The sequence below is a fragment of the Microcebus murinus genome, chromosome 1, assembly GCF_040939455.1.
Source record: "Microcebus murinus isolate Inina chromosome 1, M.murinus_Inina_mat1.0, whole genome shotgun sequence".
NCBI classification, from domain to species: Eukaryota; Metazoa; Chordata; class Mammalia; order Primates; family Cheirogaleidae; genus Microcebus; species Microcebus murinus.
This window is the reverse complement of record NC_134104.1, coordinates 66838835-66854917: the sequence shown is the minus strand read 5'-3', so window position 1 is coordinate 66854917 and position 16083 is coordinate 66838835. Positions and strand designations below refer to the sequence as shown.

General features: G+C 49.5%; 1 protein-coding gene across 1 annotated transcript in view; it reads left to right on the top strand.

Moving 5' to 3' along the window:
* The first annotated feature begins 12892 nt into the window (after positions 1-12892).
* HEG1 (heart development protein with EGF like domains 1) overlaps positions 12893-16083 on the top strand; it is a 76617-nt gene continuing 73426 nt past the window's right edge. Inside the window, exon 1 of the mRNA XM_012780436.3 lies at positions 12893-13229. Within this exon, the coding sequence (XP_012635890.3) occupies positions 12908-13229 (322 nt within the window). The 5' untranslated portion in view covers positions 12893-12907. The remainder of the gene's footprint in view (positions 13230-16083) is intronic.

Genomic DNA, 16083 nt, shown 5'->3' with positions numbered 1-16083 from the left:
ATAAATCTCAGGTAGCCTAATGTACAGTGTTTACAAAGTCTATAGTAGTGTATGTAATGTCCTAGGCCTTCACATTCATTCACTGCTCACTGTGCTATGTCTCACCTCTCCAGGTGCCTGGGCTCCATGTCCTGCCTGGACCCCCTGCTCATGGTGACTTCGGGAGTCCTAAAATTCATAGTCAATTCCGAAAAACTAAATAAGAAAATTTTTATTGAACCTTATGCTAGATGCATATTCATTGTCTCATTTGATCCTCAGAGCAATGCAATGACCCAAAGACTGTTACCTCCCCCATTTTATAGATGAGGACACTGAGGCTTGGGATAAGTAATTTACTCAAGGCCTCATAGCTAGTAAGTGGTACGGCCAAATCTGAACTCAGCTCATTCACTGGTCGCTGTTCCCGGTCCCCGTGGAAGCAGCCCAGACCTTGCCTTCTCTCGTGGGACCCCTAACACTCCTCCTTTCCCTGCCCCGCCTCCTGCCCCACGCCCTGCCCTGCCGCAGGTGTTGGCAAACCACAGCCCCGTGGGCCGCATCAAGCCCATGGCCTGTTTCTGTCTGCACTGAGATGAAATCCACATAACAAAATTAACCATTTAAAATCACTGCCTGTTTTTGAAAATAGAGTTTTATTGGAACACAGCACACCCATTCGCTTATGTATTGTCTGTGGCTGTGTGCACGCCACAGCACAGAGTTCTGTTGAGACAGGCCACATGGCCCACAAAGCCTAAAATATTTACTGTCTGGCCCTTTATAGAAAAAGTTTACTCAGCCCTGCTTTAGAAGATTTTGATCTGTGCACTTCAGAAAAGATCTATGCCCTTGGGGATGAGTTTTCTCAAACATCTGTCTCTAGGTTAAGAAGTGCCTGTCCTCCCTAAGGGTGAACGCTTTCCCTTTGTTGGATGCCACGCTTCTGCGCCCCATGGCCCTCACTCCCCGGCCACCCCTGGTCCCCCTTCTTCTTCCTGTCCCCACCTACACACAGGTCAGTCCTGGCAAATACCACAGTGCCTGACCTTTCAGGGGCCATCCCTGTTGTCTCTTCCTCCCCTGCAAATGCCTGGTATGGACGGTTCATGCCTAGATAGCCCACTCTCTCTCCTGGCCTTCTACAGTCTGACTCCTGCCCTTCAGCGAGCCCTTTGGATACGTCTCCACTTGGAGGTCTCAGAGTTCATTGAAATTTAAGTAGTCTACCCAGCATCCTCCTCTTCGCTAGTGCCGACTTATCTTCCTGTCTCAAATTAGTTGCTATGGGGCCACTTTTGCCTTGCTCTCTTCCTTTCTATCCGTTCTGTTTCCAAATCCCGTTGCCTTTTTTGGAAATCTCTCTAGTGTTGCTCCCTTCCTCAGTCCCACTGGTGGTTCCTCGGGCACAGCCTTCATCACCTCACATCTGAAACACTACGGTGACTCCTAACTGGCCCCCTCCCTGCCTCTCTCCTTTCTAATTTGCCCTCCCTACCTCATTTTTCAAATACTGAGAACTTGAACAGAGTCCAGTCCCTGGGCATTGGCCTCTCCCAGTATTCCCTATGTTAGGACTCAGCACTTGTTTCTTCCATCTAGAACGGTCTCCTCTGTTTTCTTTGCTTGGGAAACTCCTAAACATCTTTCAGGAAAGGGTTCTAATGTCACCTCTCTAAGAAAGCTTTCCCCAGAAAATTTCAATGTCCTTAGAGCAAGCACTTGGTTCATACTTATATAAAATAATTTTCCTTATATTAGATGTACTTACGGGTCTGTCTTTTCTCCCGTTGGCTAGTCAAGGGCAGAGACCATATAAATCTATCTGTTGGCTAGTCAAGGGCAGGGACCATATATATTTTCCTCATCTTTGCATACCCAGAGCCTGGCACAGTGCCTGCTGGTACACAATAGGTAGGTGCTCAGTAAGTGTCTCCTGAGCGACCATTTGAGCGTGTCCCTCCACTGCTGAATGCCTACGCTGAGGCTCTGTGTCCCACTGCTTTAAGTTTCAGGCAGTGCTTTTCAGATGTGGCTGCACATTACAGCCCCGTGGGGAGCTATTAAAGAATCCTGATGCCCAGGCCCCAAGACTGGAGATTCTGATTTAGTGGGTGGATTCCAGGCACTGGCATTTTGCAAAAGCTCCCCTGGCAATTCTAAGGTCCAGCCGGGGCTGAGAATCACTAGCCTCATGTCTAGTTTTCAAGGCTCTTTTTCTTTTTTCTTTTTTATTTATTTTTTATTTCAGCATATTATGGGGGTACAGATTTTAGGGTTTCAATAAATGCCCTTTCCCCCACTCCCCTCACAAGTCTGAGTTTCCAGCATGACCATCCCCCAGATGGTGTACATCTCACTCATTTTGTATGTATATACCTGCCCCCCTACCCCCTCAAGGCTCTTTTTCATTCCCCATTTCCTCAGGGGGCTCTCAGGAGCTCCTCCTCAGAACCCCTCTGCACATGTTGCTCATGGCCAGAGCCCTCCTGAGCTGCAGATCCCTCCCTGCGTCGCTCCCTGTTATCTGGGGTGTACCTCTCTCCCTGCCCATCTGTGCCCCACGGGCAGGACCCTGCAGCTTTGCATCCCCCAGGGCACCGGGCGCAGGGCTGCAGGGTTGTGGGAGCTCCTGGAGGATCTGGGGCTGGCTGCTGGAGGTGTCCCCTTGTAGACACTGTGCTGGTGAGGCCTGAGGAAACGCCACCCTTCAGGCGTGAGCCTCAGAACACTAGGTTTGTTTGGGTTGGATGAGGAGAAAGAACTTGGGTGGGAAGGTGCCTGGCTTGTCTTCCTAGTTTGTGGACAGCAGCAGCTTCCCTAAACCAACAAACGATGCCGTGCTGGCAGAGAGCGCCGAGTCTGAGACCCGCTCTGAGACGTGGAGCCTGTTTCCTGTCCCACACGCTGGTCAGGTCCTCTCCTACTAGGGGTGACAGCGTGTGGTAGTGGACGGGGCACGAGCTGGTGTCTAAAGATGAGTCCAGACCTGGCTTTCTGTGTGTCCTCTGTGGGCACATCCCTCCCCTTGAGGGGCCTGGGCCTGCCCCTGCGGTCCCTACAACTCAAACAGTCGGTGGGTTTTTCTGTTGCTTGTCTAGACCAGGAGCCCCCAGCTGCCGTGAGCCAAGGGCCACCTGGAAGGGGCAAAAGATGGTCCAGGCCCCGTGTTCCCACATTGGAAACAGGGCATTTTGAGACATTTCTCTTTTATTGCCAAAGCGGGTCAGGGATTGGGGACATCATTTGTCTAAGGAAAGCCATGGCTTCAAAACTTTAAAACAGGTAAATCAAGAGCATCATAATGTTGCTGTTAATTTTTCTTTAATAAAAGAAATAATAGCAATATCTTATTTTTTGCATGACAGGAAGACTTTTTTTCTCATATCCATATCTTATTAATGTTTGATTGTCACAGTTACCCTGTGAAGTGGCAACAGCTACCAATGGCAGGCATTACTGGCCATGTTTTGCAGGTAAGAAAACTGAGACTCACTGAGGTTAACTGATTGGCCCAAAGTTGTAGAACTAGAGAATAGAATAGAGAAGTCAGAACAAGGACTTGTGTGCTCTGTCTCCTACTCCAGAGGCCTTTTAAGAGAACACCCCACTTGGCCACCTCCATCTTTCCAAATAGACATAGTTTTTCTTTTTCTCTTTCCTGATTATAACAGTAATACATGCCATCCAAAGGCATGTACATGAATGTTAATTGCAGCAGTATTTGTAATGGCTGCTAATGGAAACTACTCAATGTCCATTAACAACAGGAGGGAAAATAAATTGTGGGATAGCCCCGCAACTGCTGCTATCTAGCAAGGAGAATGAAGAGTCTAGTGCCCTGCAACAGGTGAATGAGGTTCACTCTCAGAATGTTCAGTGCTAGAAGCTAGACACTATCCATATTACAGCATCTTATTTATACAAAATACAAAACCAGGAATTTTGTCTCTTATCAAAGGACACTAATCTATGCTGAAAGAAGTCAGGGCAGTGGTGACCCATGTGGGTGAGAATACCTGGAAGGGAACATGAGTGTCTTTCAATCAGAGATGTGGCTACACATGTTCAGGGAGTGGAATTTATTGAGCTCTGCATGGCACGTTTTTGGCACTACATGTGTGCTTTTTTCCCATGGGCATCATATTTTAGTAAAAGTTTTAGATAATTGCACATGCTCTTATAAGAAATTCAGACAACACAAAAGAGTACAAATATTTTTCAACCAATTTTAAAAATAAAAACCAGAGAATGGGAAAATATATTCCACAAATCTAAGAAAAATGTATTTATTTCTGTGTAAATACTCAATTAAGGAGAAGAAACAGAAAAAGGAAGGAAAAAAAATTGGGGGATGAACTGATTGGAAGAAAAAGCATGAACAGAAAGGAGAGAGACCGATGGTGAGGTCAAGGAGTGGGTGGGCTGGGAGGCATTCAGTGACACAAAGTGACACTTGGAGGAAAGTAGAGACCGAGATAACCAGAAACCGGCCCATGGAGGAGACACCTGTAAACAGAGAGTGGCACACAGGAGCCCAAGGGGATGTGGAGCAAGTGGGTGGGTTGGCGTGGCAAGGGAGAGGATGGGAGGGTCTGGTTTAGATGCGAAGGTGTAGACACTGCACCTGATTGGTAATGTGGACCGTGGACCATGTGAAAAGAGGAAGTTATCACTGCTTTGTGAAAGTCGGGGAAATATGCAGTCACATGGAGACATTGCATTCCCAGTGACTCCATCAGGACCTGGCACTTGGGAGGTGATCAACAAATATTTGTTGACTGATGGATTCAATGAAATCAGTCAACAAATACTTGGATGAAAAGATGACTGAAAAGTCAGGTCCCTCTGCCCATGATGGGAACTTCATCTCTGGGCTTTCTGCTTCTTCCCTGGGGCCCTGGACACTTTGCCCAGTGTCGTGGCATCCCAGGAATTTCCCTGGCTGCTCTGGGGAGGATGTTTCACGCTGGAAGGTTTTGCAAAATAGGACTTCGTTATCAGAATCCTGTTGCGCTGGAGAATGTTCCTGGCTCATTGACGTTTACAGTGTGTAACCGATTTTATCGGAGGAATGTTGTTTGGAATGGAATGGTCCTCTCAGATGAGCAGACAAGAAACGGAAGGTCATTCGAGGACCCACCCCAAGCTGTGTAAGTTGGAGCTAAGGGTTGCTGTACATGATGCTTGGGAGCCTGGCCAAGCCATGAGCAACCCTTCCTCCTTGGAGGAGGTCCCAGCCAGTTTCCAGAGGGACTGCAGTGTTTACATTCTCACCTTGGCCCTGTGGGGCCCCGAGCCCAGCACCAGCGGGTGGAGAAGCAGCAAGGACTCCTAGGCCTGGTGTCCAGCAAGCACCCGAACTCAGCCTGGGCAAAATAAGACCACTGCTGCCATTCCAGAAAGGCAACAATAAGGCTTCTTTCTTCCAGAGAGTAAAAAATAGGGAAATGAGTTTATTCCTTTAGTTCTTTGGTGACAGTCCTAAGACACTGTGCTTACTGGAGCTTGTAACAAAACAGTGCAGATGTAGCAAGTGTCCCATGGAGGGCTGGAATTCTGTCTCTTTTATCACAGCCCTGACGCTGTGGGGCTAGCTCAGCAGTGCCTGTCTGCAGAGGTGCTTCACGTATCTCTGAGCAGAGAAAGGGACCGAATGGGACGCAGAGATGGAGTTTGAGGCAAGAAGGGAGGAGGAGTCAAGAGAGGTCAGGAGTCTTGTTCCTGGTGGGAGGGAAACCTACTCCAGCAGGAGAGGGCTGAGGTGCCCGGCTCTGGCCAAGGGCGAGGGTGAGCAGAGAGGAGCAAGGCGGGGAACAGCAATGCTGCAGGACACGCTCTGCTGCTGGTTCACTTTGCCAGCCTCTGCGGGCCCACGGCAAGCTGGGCGTGCTAGGAGATTGCTCTCACTGTCTACAGCTATTTCTTTTTTTTTTATTTTTATTTTTTTGAGACAGAGTCTCGCTTTGTTGCCCAGGCTAGTGTGAGTGCCGTGGCGTCAGCCTAGCTCACAGCAACCTCAAACTCCTGGGCTCGAGCGATCCTTCTGTCTCAGCCTCCCGAGTAGCTGGGACTACAGGCATGCGCCACCATGCCCGGCTAATTTTTTATATATATATCAGTTGGCCCATTAGTTTCTTTCTATTTATAGTAGAGACGGGGTCTCGCTCTTGCTCAGGCTGGTTTTGAACTCCTGACCTTGAGCAATCCGCCCGCCTCGGCCTCCCAGAGAGCTAGGATTACAGGCGTGAGCCACCGCGCCCGGCCTCTACAGCTATTTCTAAACATCTTAGCTGTGGTGGGTAGCATGATATCCCCCAAAGACATGTTCATGTTCTATAACCCCTGGTATCTGTGAATGTGACCTTATTTGAAAATAGAGTCTTTGCAGATGTAATTCAAATGAGATCGTACTGGATTATAGTGGGCCCTAAATCCAAAAAACGGTGGCCTTATAAGAAGACCACGTGAAGACACATGCACATGGAGGGAAGAAGGCCACGTGATGATAGAGGCTGAGACTATAAGCCAAGGGACACGAAGGACTGCCGACCATCACCAGAGGCTAGGAAGAGGCAAGAAAGAATTTTCTCCTGGAACCTACAGAGGGAGTAAGGATCTGCTGACATCTTGATTTCAGAATTTGATCTAGCCCCCTGCACAGCGGGAGGATAAGTTTCTGTTGTTTTAAGCCACCACGTTTGTGGTGACTTGTTATGGCAGCCCTAGGAAAGTAATCATTCATGGTCCCCAAAATGTCAAATCCCTCAGGCCCGCCCCCCATGCCCTTCAGTCTTAGCAAACAGTGTAGTTCGTCCCCTACTTTACAAAGAAAACTGAAGCCCTCAGGCAGAAGTCCAGACCCCCTCACTGTACCATGCTCCTCTTTCCCTCCTCGAAAGGCCGGTCCCTCCACCTGGGCTCTAACCCCTCCTGCTTCTCAGAGACCTAACCTGTCCACCATCGTTCATAGAGCTTTGACTTTCTTCCTCCCACGCAGACACTAGCCAGTTCAAATTCTTTCCTAAAAACAAAACTCCCCTACTCCTTCTTCCCCTGTACTTACTATCCTAACTCACCCTCCCCCTTCACAGCCAATATCTCTTCAAAAGTTATCTCCACCTCTCAGTCCTCCCAATGCTCCCCAAACACTCCACCAATATTATGCTTCTTACTGTCACCGGTGACTTCATGTTGCTAAAACCAAAGGCTATTTTCAGTCTATACCTTATGTAACCCTTCAGCAGCATTGCATACGGTGAACCAGGATCTCCTTCCCTTTGCCCTGGTGACATGACCTTCTCTTGGGTTCCTCCTGTCTCTCTGTGGCTCCTTACTGGTCTTCTTCCTGCCTCCACCTCCTCTCCCAGCCATTTCGTGTTGTGTTCCTCAGAGCTCACCTTCAGGTTCTCTTCTCTGACTATAGTACTCTCTGCCCTCTGTGAGCTCAATCCCTTGTTTTCAAATCTGAACCTTAAACTTGAACTTCTCCCCTCAGCTCCAAGGATGCAGATTCAATTGCATACTTGACATTGCCATTTGGATATCTTGAAGTCACCCCCGACCTATGTCCCAGACCAAGTCAACCACCTTGACTTCAAAGACCTAGTTCGCTTGCCCTGTTCCCTCTCCTTGAGAATGGTACCACCATCCATCCAATCATGCAAACCGGAAACTCAAGAAATCTTTTTTTGTCGTTTTTGAGATGGGGTCTCACTCTGTCACCCAGGCTGGAGTGCAGTGGCATGATTGCAACTTACTGCAACCTCAAACTCCTGGGCTCAAATGATCCTCTTGCCTCTGCCTCCCTGGTAGCTGGCACTACAGATGTGCACCACTGTGCCCGGATAATTAAAACATTCTTTTTGTGGAAACAGGGTTTTGCTATGTTGCTCAGGCTGGTCTTGAACTCCTGGGCTCAAGTGATCCTCCCACCTCAGCCTCCTGAAGAGAAACTAAAGAATCGTTAACCCCTCTCTCTCTCCTCCTCATCAACATATCTTCTGGCTTTTTATCTCCTATAATCTCTCAACTCCATATTCTCCTATGAACTCACTTCTATTATTCTTGTCCAAGAGCTAGTTATCATTTCCCTCATGGACTCCAAGAGTCCAAGCATCAACTCTTATTTCCTTCTCAGTTGTTCCTCTTGTCATAGTTAGAATGATGATTTCCAATCATAAACCACAGCACTCCTCACCCTTTACTCCTCCTCCTCTCCATGCTCACCATACTCCACCTTTCCTACTTAAAACCTTCCATTGTCTTCTCTAAACTCTTAAAAAAGTAAAAATCCTTAAAATGAGCTGTTAGGTCTGCCTGATTTGGTTAAATCTCCAGCCTCACCTCCTTCTACACTCCTCATTCTCTGTTCCAGCTACATTGGTTTTCTTCCAGTCCTTTATATAACATTTATCCCAATCCCTCCTGCCTCAGAGCCTTTGCACTTCCTGTCTCCATCGTCCCTTGCCTGGTTAGTAGCCTACATAGCTGTCAGGTCATGGCTCAATCTCATGTCCACAGGGAAGCCCAGCACACCTTCCTGAGTGCTCTATTCTAGGGCACTTCCACAGTGATGAGTTTACATTTATGCTCTTTTTATTACTGTCTGTCTCCCCCAAACCTTTAAACTCTATGATGCCAGATACTCGCCAAACACCCAGCAAAGTGCCAGGCACAGAATAGTCACTTAGTAAATATTTGTTGAATGACTGAATAAAAGAAAAAAATTCCTAAGTTGGGTTCTGGGAATACAAAGATGAATAAGGCACAGAACTTTCCAGAAAGCAGCTCACAGGTGGTGGGTAGGAGGGGACAAGCAGATGAGAGGAAGAGTAATCAGACCCAGGGTGGACCAGGGTGATAAGCACATACCAGAGGAGCAGGCCTGACCCTCAGAGGAGACAGTGGTGCTGGGCCTGCTCACCTTTCCCTAGATGAAGCCAAGTCCAGGTGTCTGCTGACTGAGGTGTCAGCCCTCAGGAACCCCTCATCACCAGAATCCTGAGTATCCTGGGATATTACTGCTATGCAGTCAGCACTGTATCCCAGCCATGGCAATGCCAACCTACACTGCCACAAATCCTGCAGTGGCACCATCCTCAGGAACTGGACATAATTTGGGTCCTGTTTGGAACGCAGTGTGATAAAAGCTCTGGCTGCAGTGCAGGCACCATGCAGAGCCCTTGTCAGAATTGCTCCGGGTGCCTTCTGGACAGTGATCTCATCATATCCTCAGACCAACCCCGAGAGGCAGCAAAGGGTAATGATTTTTCTTGCCACTAGACAGCTAAGGGAACTGAGGTCAATAGAGATCACTTGACTTGGCCAAGGAATGAGAACAGCTTAGAAACAGAACTTAGAGGAAACCCAAGGTCTTCTCTGTAGGGTCCACCAGTCAAGTCAGACCAGTTGGTAGAGGAAGGCTCGCAAGTAGAGGGTGTGCTGCAGCAGGACCCGCACAGCTGGTCTATTTTGGTGCAGAAGGATATTTCATCGCCCCTTCCAACCCCTCAATGTTATGTTAATAACCTAATAGTAGATGGGCCCTCAGAGATCATCTGATTCAACACCTTTATGAAGGAGAAAACTGAAGCCAGAGAGATGAATCTCCTTTACTCTCCCTTTCTTTCTCTACTCTGCTGATGTCAAGAAGTAGGGCAGAGATTTTTAGCTGTCTACCCAAATCCCTTCTCCCCTTCTTTGCCTATGTGGCTAGACAACATTTCCCAGCCTTCTTTGCAGTTTGGTGAGTCACGTAACCATGTTCTCTGCAGTGGCATGTAGAGGAAGTGAGGCATGCCACTTCCAGGCCTGGCCCACCAACACCTTTCTCTCTCACATCTCCATGTTCTTTTCACGTCTTGGATACCAGAGCTACTTTGGAAGCCATACATTAGAGCATGGCTGAGTCACCATAGTGTGGATCCAGAAAAGACTGTGTGGAGAAGCTGTCCCATTGGTCTGACATCAGGGTCTAAGGCTGTTAAGTGAACAAGAATTTAACATCTATGGTGTTAATCTACTGCAATCTGGGGGGCCTGTTTGTTACTACAGCCTAGCCTAAGCCTAATCTAACTAACACAAGTAGAGGCAAGAAAGCCCTCACAAAAACTATGACTACATGAAGTATCAAATGGCAAAGACCCTGGGCTCTGTACCGAGTTCACTGTCAACCACTTTGGAGTGCCCCCACTCCCACCTCTGGAGCAGTACCTGCCTATTAACTCACTGAGTCCAGGAATTTATTCTGAATTGGCTTCTCACCTATTTCATTCTAGATCAATTAGATTGCCAGGGCTGGAATGGATCTGAGAAGCTTTCTGATATATCCTCTTAGTTTCAGACAGGACATCTTTTAAGCCATCTGAGATGATCAAGAATCTTGTCCACATTTTCATATCCCTGGGAAGGAAACACTACAAAAGTCCTTAGACATGTTTTAATCTATGGCCACAGCATCCTGAATGTTCACGATCTTTTCTGATCTCAGAAGCTAAGCAAGATTGGGCCTGACTAGTACCTGGATGAGGGATATCTATTTCAAACCTCCTTGCTGCTGTGTCAGATCTTTGCTCATCTTTGCTTTACAGATAGGAAAATGAGGCCTAGATTGCACAATTAAATAGTGGTGAGGTCAGGAAAAGAAACAAGGGCTCAAAGACCAAGTTGACTATTCTCTCTGAGGTTCAATACTGCCTCCAACTCTCTCTTGAGGCTTTCTCAAGTTCTGCCCTAGGAGGAGAGGAAGAAGTGCTGGGATCCATCTACTCTATGATAATCTTCCCAGGTTCTCCCTGTGTCTCCCCATCTACCCAGCTGGCCGTTACCCTGAACTTGGTCATTTCTCTTAGAAGGTGGAGAGAAAATTAGAGAGAGATAAACCTGTGCTTATAGGGGAGGGGAGGCAGCAGGTGCATATTTGTTCCTTGGGCCTTGGTAGGAAAGGCAGATTCTGTAATGGGATCTCTGAATTCACACAGGAAGCCTGTAAGGGTCATTCGACCCTTAAACCTTCCTGGTTTCCCAGGGAGGCAACCAGAGCTATGAGAAATGATCTCTGTGGAAGGGAAGGAGTGGCAGGGACCAGAGCCTGTGAGCACAGTGTCTTGGCTTGCTGAGGCTTGTCTGGCTGGGTCTGGGCAGCTGTGCAGTACTGCCTGTTAATGTGAGAGCAGCATCCAGAGAAGTTGAGCGAGGGCCATGAGAGCAAACCGAGTACTTATAGGGCGATTATTTTTTGGTACTTTCTTGGAGAGACCTGGAAGTTCTGGATGAGAGCACTGAAAAGTTGGGTTTGTTTTGTAGTTCTTTAAAAACAAAACAAAATAAAACCAGATCTTTACTCCTCACTCCCTCATTTAAGGTGAGCTTATTTATACATAGCATTCCTTACGGTTTCTGCCAAATGACTCACTTGTACTGAGTCACCAGAAAGTGGGCCCAGGCCCATCTGCAGCTGCCCTGGACACCATGATGTGGTCATTCCTCTGGATGGGGTTATAGAGATCTGAAGACAGAGAAACAGAGAGGAGCAGAGATATGGGATGGGGAGACAAGCCTGAAAGTGAGGTCCGTACTCGTATTTTCACAGGCATTTAGTCCCCAACAGAACTGATGAAATCCCCAAGGAGCTCCAGTATTCATTTCAGTTGAGACATTGTCTGAATTATTGCAAATTCTGAATTAGAGGACAAGAATTAATAATGCCACAGGGTCATGCACAGATAAATCATTTAATCTTTGGGTCTAGCTTCAGAATCTTTCAAAAGTTATTTTCCCAACTTGAGCCCATCTTTCTTCACTTATAAACCTAAGAGGCTTGCAGTCCTAAAATTTAGACACTGTATTATTTATTTACTGAGAGGGGAGGGGACATGGACATAAACAAAACTTAATTTAACAAGAAAATTTGTTTACACTAAACCTTTGAATCTCTCCCAGGAAAGTTTCCATTTAAAATTCAGGGATCTCCATGCATCATTTTGTTTAATTTGCAATCTGCAGCCCTCTTCCTGATTAGGAGTTTGCCCTAGCCTGCCTGAATTCACAGTTTTCTTTTCCCTGCGGCCTGTCTGGGTGTCCTGGCGGTGACATCTCTGCAGAACTCTGGTGTGAGCCAAAGGCAGTGGTCTGATGGGAATGGAATCCAAGCTTGAAAGGGCGTAGGGGAGTACAAGGATCCTCGCTTTGGCCAGAGTGTGAGGTGTTAGGCTTGGCAAAAGCAAGCTCATCACCAGCCCTGGGGCCTGGAGAAGGGGTGTTGGTGGCGAGGCCCTTCAAATCAGTAAGGACAGGGGACCAGGCTCCTCTTCTCTTTCCTACCAAAGCACTTGGGATAATCTAGTTAGTACCAATCACGTTCCCCCAGGACCTGCTTCCTCCCCATCGCCCTCACCCCCACCCCCACCCCTGCCCGTCATTGTGCATTTAGGAGTTGGCAAAGTGTTTCCTGATTCGGAAGACTCGGTTTTTCTAGTTTTTCTCCCAAAGGCAAAGCAATGCTATGGGGAGTGTGTGTGTGACAAAAGTTGCGCCGTGGCTGTGTTGACCTCATCCCGCTGTCCCAGGCCGGGCCGCTCTCCAGGCGCCCGGCCCCAGCGCGGTTCCTGCCCTCTCCCCGCCCCCGGGCCTGCCGCGCAGGGCGGGTGATGTCAACCCGAGGAGGAGCCGCCCGCCCGCCCGCCAGCGACCCGCCCGGGCTAATTAGCATGTAGCGGCGCCGCTGGCCGCCTGCACCGCGCCCGCCCGGCCCCCGGCCGCCCTCCCGCGGCTCCCACAACTTTTGAGGCGGGGAGCGCGCTCGCAGCGGCACTCCGCTCACTGCCCCGGCCCCGCGCCGCACCCGCCGCCCGCTCGCCTCGCACCCGCGGCCGCCCCGCGCCCGCCCCGCGCGCCGGGCATGTGAGCGCGGGCGGGCGCCGCCACCATGGCCTCGCCGCGCGCCTCGCGGTGGCCGCCGCCGCTCCTGCTGCTGCTGCTGCCGCTGCTGCTGCCGCCGCCGGCGGCCCCCGGGACGCAGGGCCAGCCGCCCTCCCCGAGCCCCCGCGCGCCTCGCCCGGCGCCCCTCGCCCGCGCGGGGCCGGCGCCGCTGCCTGAGCGCGGCCCGGAGCGCGAGCCGCAGCCGCAGCCGCCACCGCCCCGGGAGCGCCGCGGGCCCGCGACCCCCGGCCCCAGCCAGACGGCCCCCGGGCCGGGCGCCGCGACACGGTGGGGACCCTCGGGCCCCGCAGCCCAAGGCGGGAGCGCGGGTGAGTGAGAGTCGGGGAGCGGCGCCGAGCGAGCGTGGGGCTGGGGGCGTGGGCGCGCCCCGGGCTGCAGCCCCAGCCGTAGGCCCCTGCGCGCCGCGCCACCCCGAGTGGGGGCTCCGCTTGGCCGGCGCGGGTGGGACCCTGCGGGTGGGCTGGTAGGGAGGGACTCTTTCCTTGGTGGCGGGACTGAGGGGTGTGACCATCCCGTTTCCCTGTCCGCCCTTTGGAAGAAAACTTATCTCCTCCCACGAAGTGCCCTGTACCCTTCCCACCCCTCTTAAAAAATAAGAAAAGGAAGGGAAAAAAGACCTTCCAAATACACCTCTCCTGCCTGGGAGGTGACAACATCTGGCCGCCTTTCCCCAATTTCATTCTGTTTTCCCCACAGATACAGTCCAGGTGCAGAACCTGAATTTCAAATATAAGTAACTAATTTTTTAAGGGCTCTAGCACTGAGGATTTTGTAAAGGACAAAGGATGTAAGTAGTTTGAAACAAAATGCTGCACTGGTTCAACTCTAAAAGCAGAGGAACTGGGGGTGAGGTGGAGGGTGCAAGGTTAAACCCAGTTCTGCAAAGGCTGACACGGGACCCTTACCATTTCCCTCTCCTTTCCCAGTGACCTGCTGCTCCCTGCACAGCCACAGCCTGTCCCAGTCAGAGCAGGGAACGGACCTCCTCTCTCTGCTACCTTTGTGTGCAGTTCCTTCTTTTGGTCTGGAAGAAAATACCAAGGACTCAGTGGAATTCTAACCATAATACCATTATGACCTTGGAAATATCTCTTTTGATCTCACTTTCTCCATCTGTGAAATGGAAGTGATGATCCCAGTTTCTTCTAGCCTCCTAGTGATGATGTGACAAAATGAAAGTAAAAATAAGTGGAAAGTGCTTTGAACTAAGTCAGCAGCCTGGTGGTGTTAGCCTTTGCCTTCCTGTGAGTGACACGGGGCATTCGCACTCTCTGGGTTTTCCAGGAGAAGTTAGCTTGCTTGCAACGCTGGACATCGATTTGGCATTCAGGTGAAGGCTGAGAAGATTTTGTCTGCCTAATTCACAATTCACTTAAGTTTCTTGTATCACACAAACTTAGTATATGAATTAGCTTGCTTCAGCCAACCTAGAGGTGCTTCCTAGAATTAAATAAGAACAAGTATTTTTTTGGTTTGGTTTGTTTTTAAATCCGGTGTCCTGGTAAAAACTCCAATTCCAACGTATTCAACACTATTCATTACAAAATGCCTTATCCTTATGAATTTCTGAATCATTGGCATAAGATTGAGAAACTGAGGAACAATAAGAAAACGGAGAGGAGAAAGAAGCTTCCAAAGACAAGAGACACGACCCAGAGTGATTCTGACTTTAGATTCCTTACAGCATATGTTGTTTTGCTAAGTTCCTCAGGAAGGACTCAAAAACATAAAAGAGAACATTTCCTGACACTCTCAAACCAGAGAAGTAACCGGGGAATGCTGTATATTATAGCGTGAGTTTTTCTAAATAGAAAGTGGAGTGCAGGGAACTAAGGACATTTCAGAGGAAATACCCAGGAACCGAAGGCAGGTTTCTCTGGCTGGTATTCAGGCTTTCTCAGCTGAGGGGCCCAGATCTTGTCCTTAGGGCTTAAGTGGGAGGGACGCTGACTTGCCAGGACCCTGGCCAGATGCGGCTGGCACATGAGTCTCCTTTATGGCTAGGGACTCCCATAGATCATGGAGAGGTAGGTGTTACAGAGAGGGACATCGGAGGCAACTGGCTTAGGGGACTCAGCAGGTAAGAACTGGGGCCTTAAGTGACAGGTGTGGCAGGTGACACCGCTAGTACTTGGCTTTGTGACCTTTCCAGTTTGATTCATTTGGGGAGGTGAGTGTGATGGAGGCTGCAGATGGGTGAGGCACTGGGAGGAATGCAGGTGAGAGTTCCAGAAAGCAGTTAAGGAAGAGCCAGCATAGTACAGATCTCTTACCCAAGGTGGGCTCTCCTGATCTGCCGGTGCCCCCAGAGAGACCGCCCAGCCAGTGCCTGCTTTTCAGCTGCTCTAAGGCCCGATCTCGGCTGGGATGTTAGAAAGATGAGATTAGAAGTGATGATATCAATTACCTGTTGAAAACTGCTGGAAGCTGCTAAAATGACTAAGGATCTAGGCATGACTTGTGCTTGTTTCTTGTACGGGCTTGTTTCAAACAGTGTCACTTAGGGGTAAAAAAGAAACAACAAAAAAGAAAACCAGCATTAGGTAATTTCAGTGAGCCTCTGAGGATTGTCTCTGGCCCTTTTTGATTGACTACCATGTATCACTACGTACTATCACTTATTCACAAGGCAGCAAAGTCTCAGTGCAGAAAGGGCCTCCAGAGGTCCTTTAGTCCACCCTGTCCCATGCAGATGCCTGCCCTCTCCAGCACCCCTGACAGATGGTCCTCCAGGCTCTGCATCAACGTTTATGTTTGGGGAGGTATGCGCTACTGCTGGTAATGAGCCCTGAGTCTTACAAATAACATGCCCCATTGATTGACAGAGAAGCTGCCTGCAGCTCCTTCTTGCTGCGGGGATGCTGGTAGTCAGTGCCAGCCATTGTGGCTTCCAAATACACTGGTGTCAGCAGCAGGGGCCACAGATGTCCTTTTATTCCCCATGGTCCAGTTCTAGCCCTTCTCTTACCCCTGGCAGAGTTCAAGGTTCTCACTGGTAAGTAACAGCATTTGTTTCTATTTGTGGGCTGCTTGCCTGTATTAGACTGTACAGCCCTGGAGAACAGCCCCCTGTTTGTATAGCCATTGTTAAGCCTTTTTGCCCACCTGCCACCCTGCTGGCTGTTCCTCTGACGTTTATGGCTGGGACTTCAGCCAGTGATG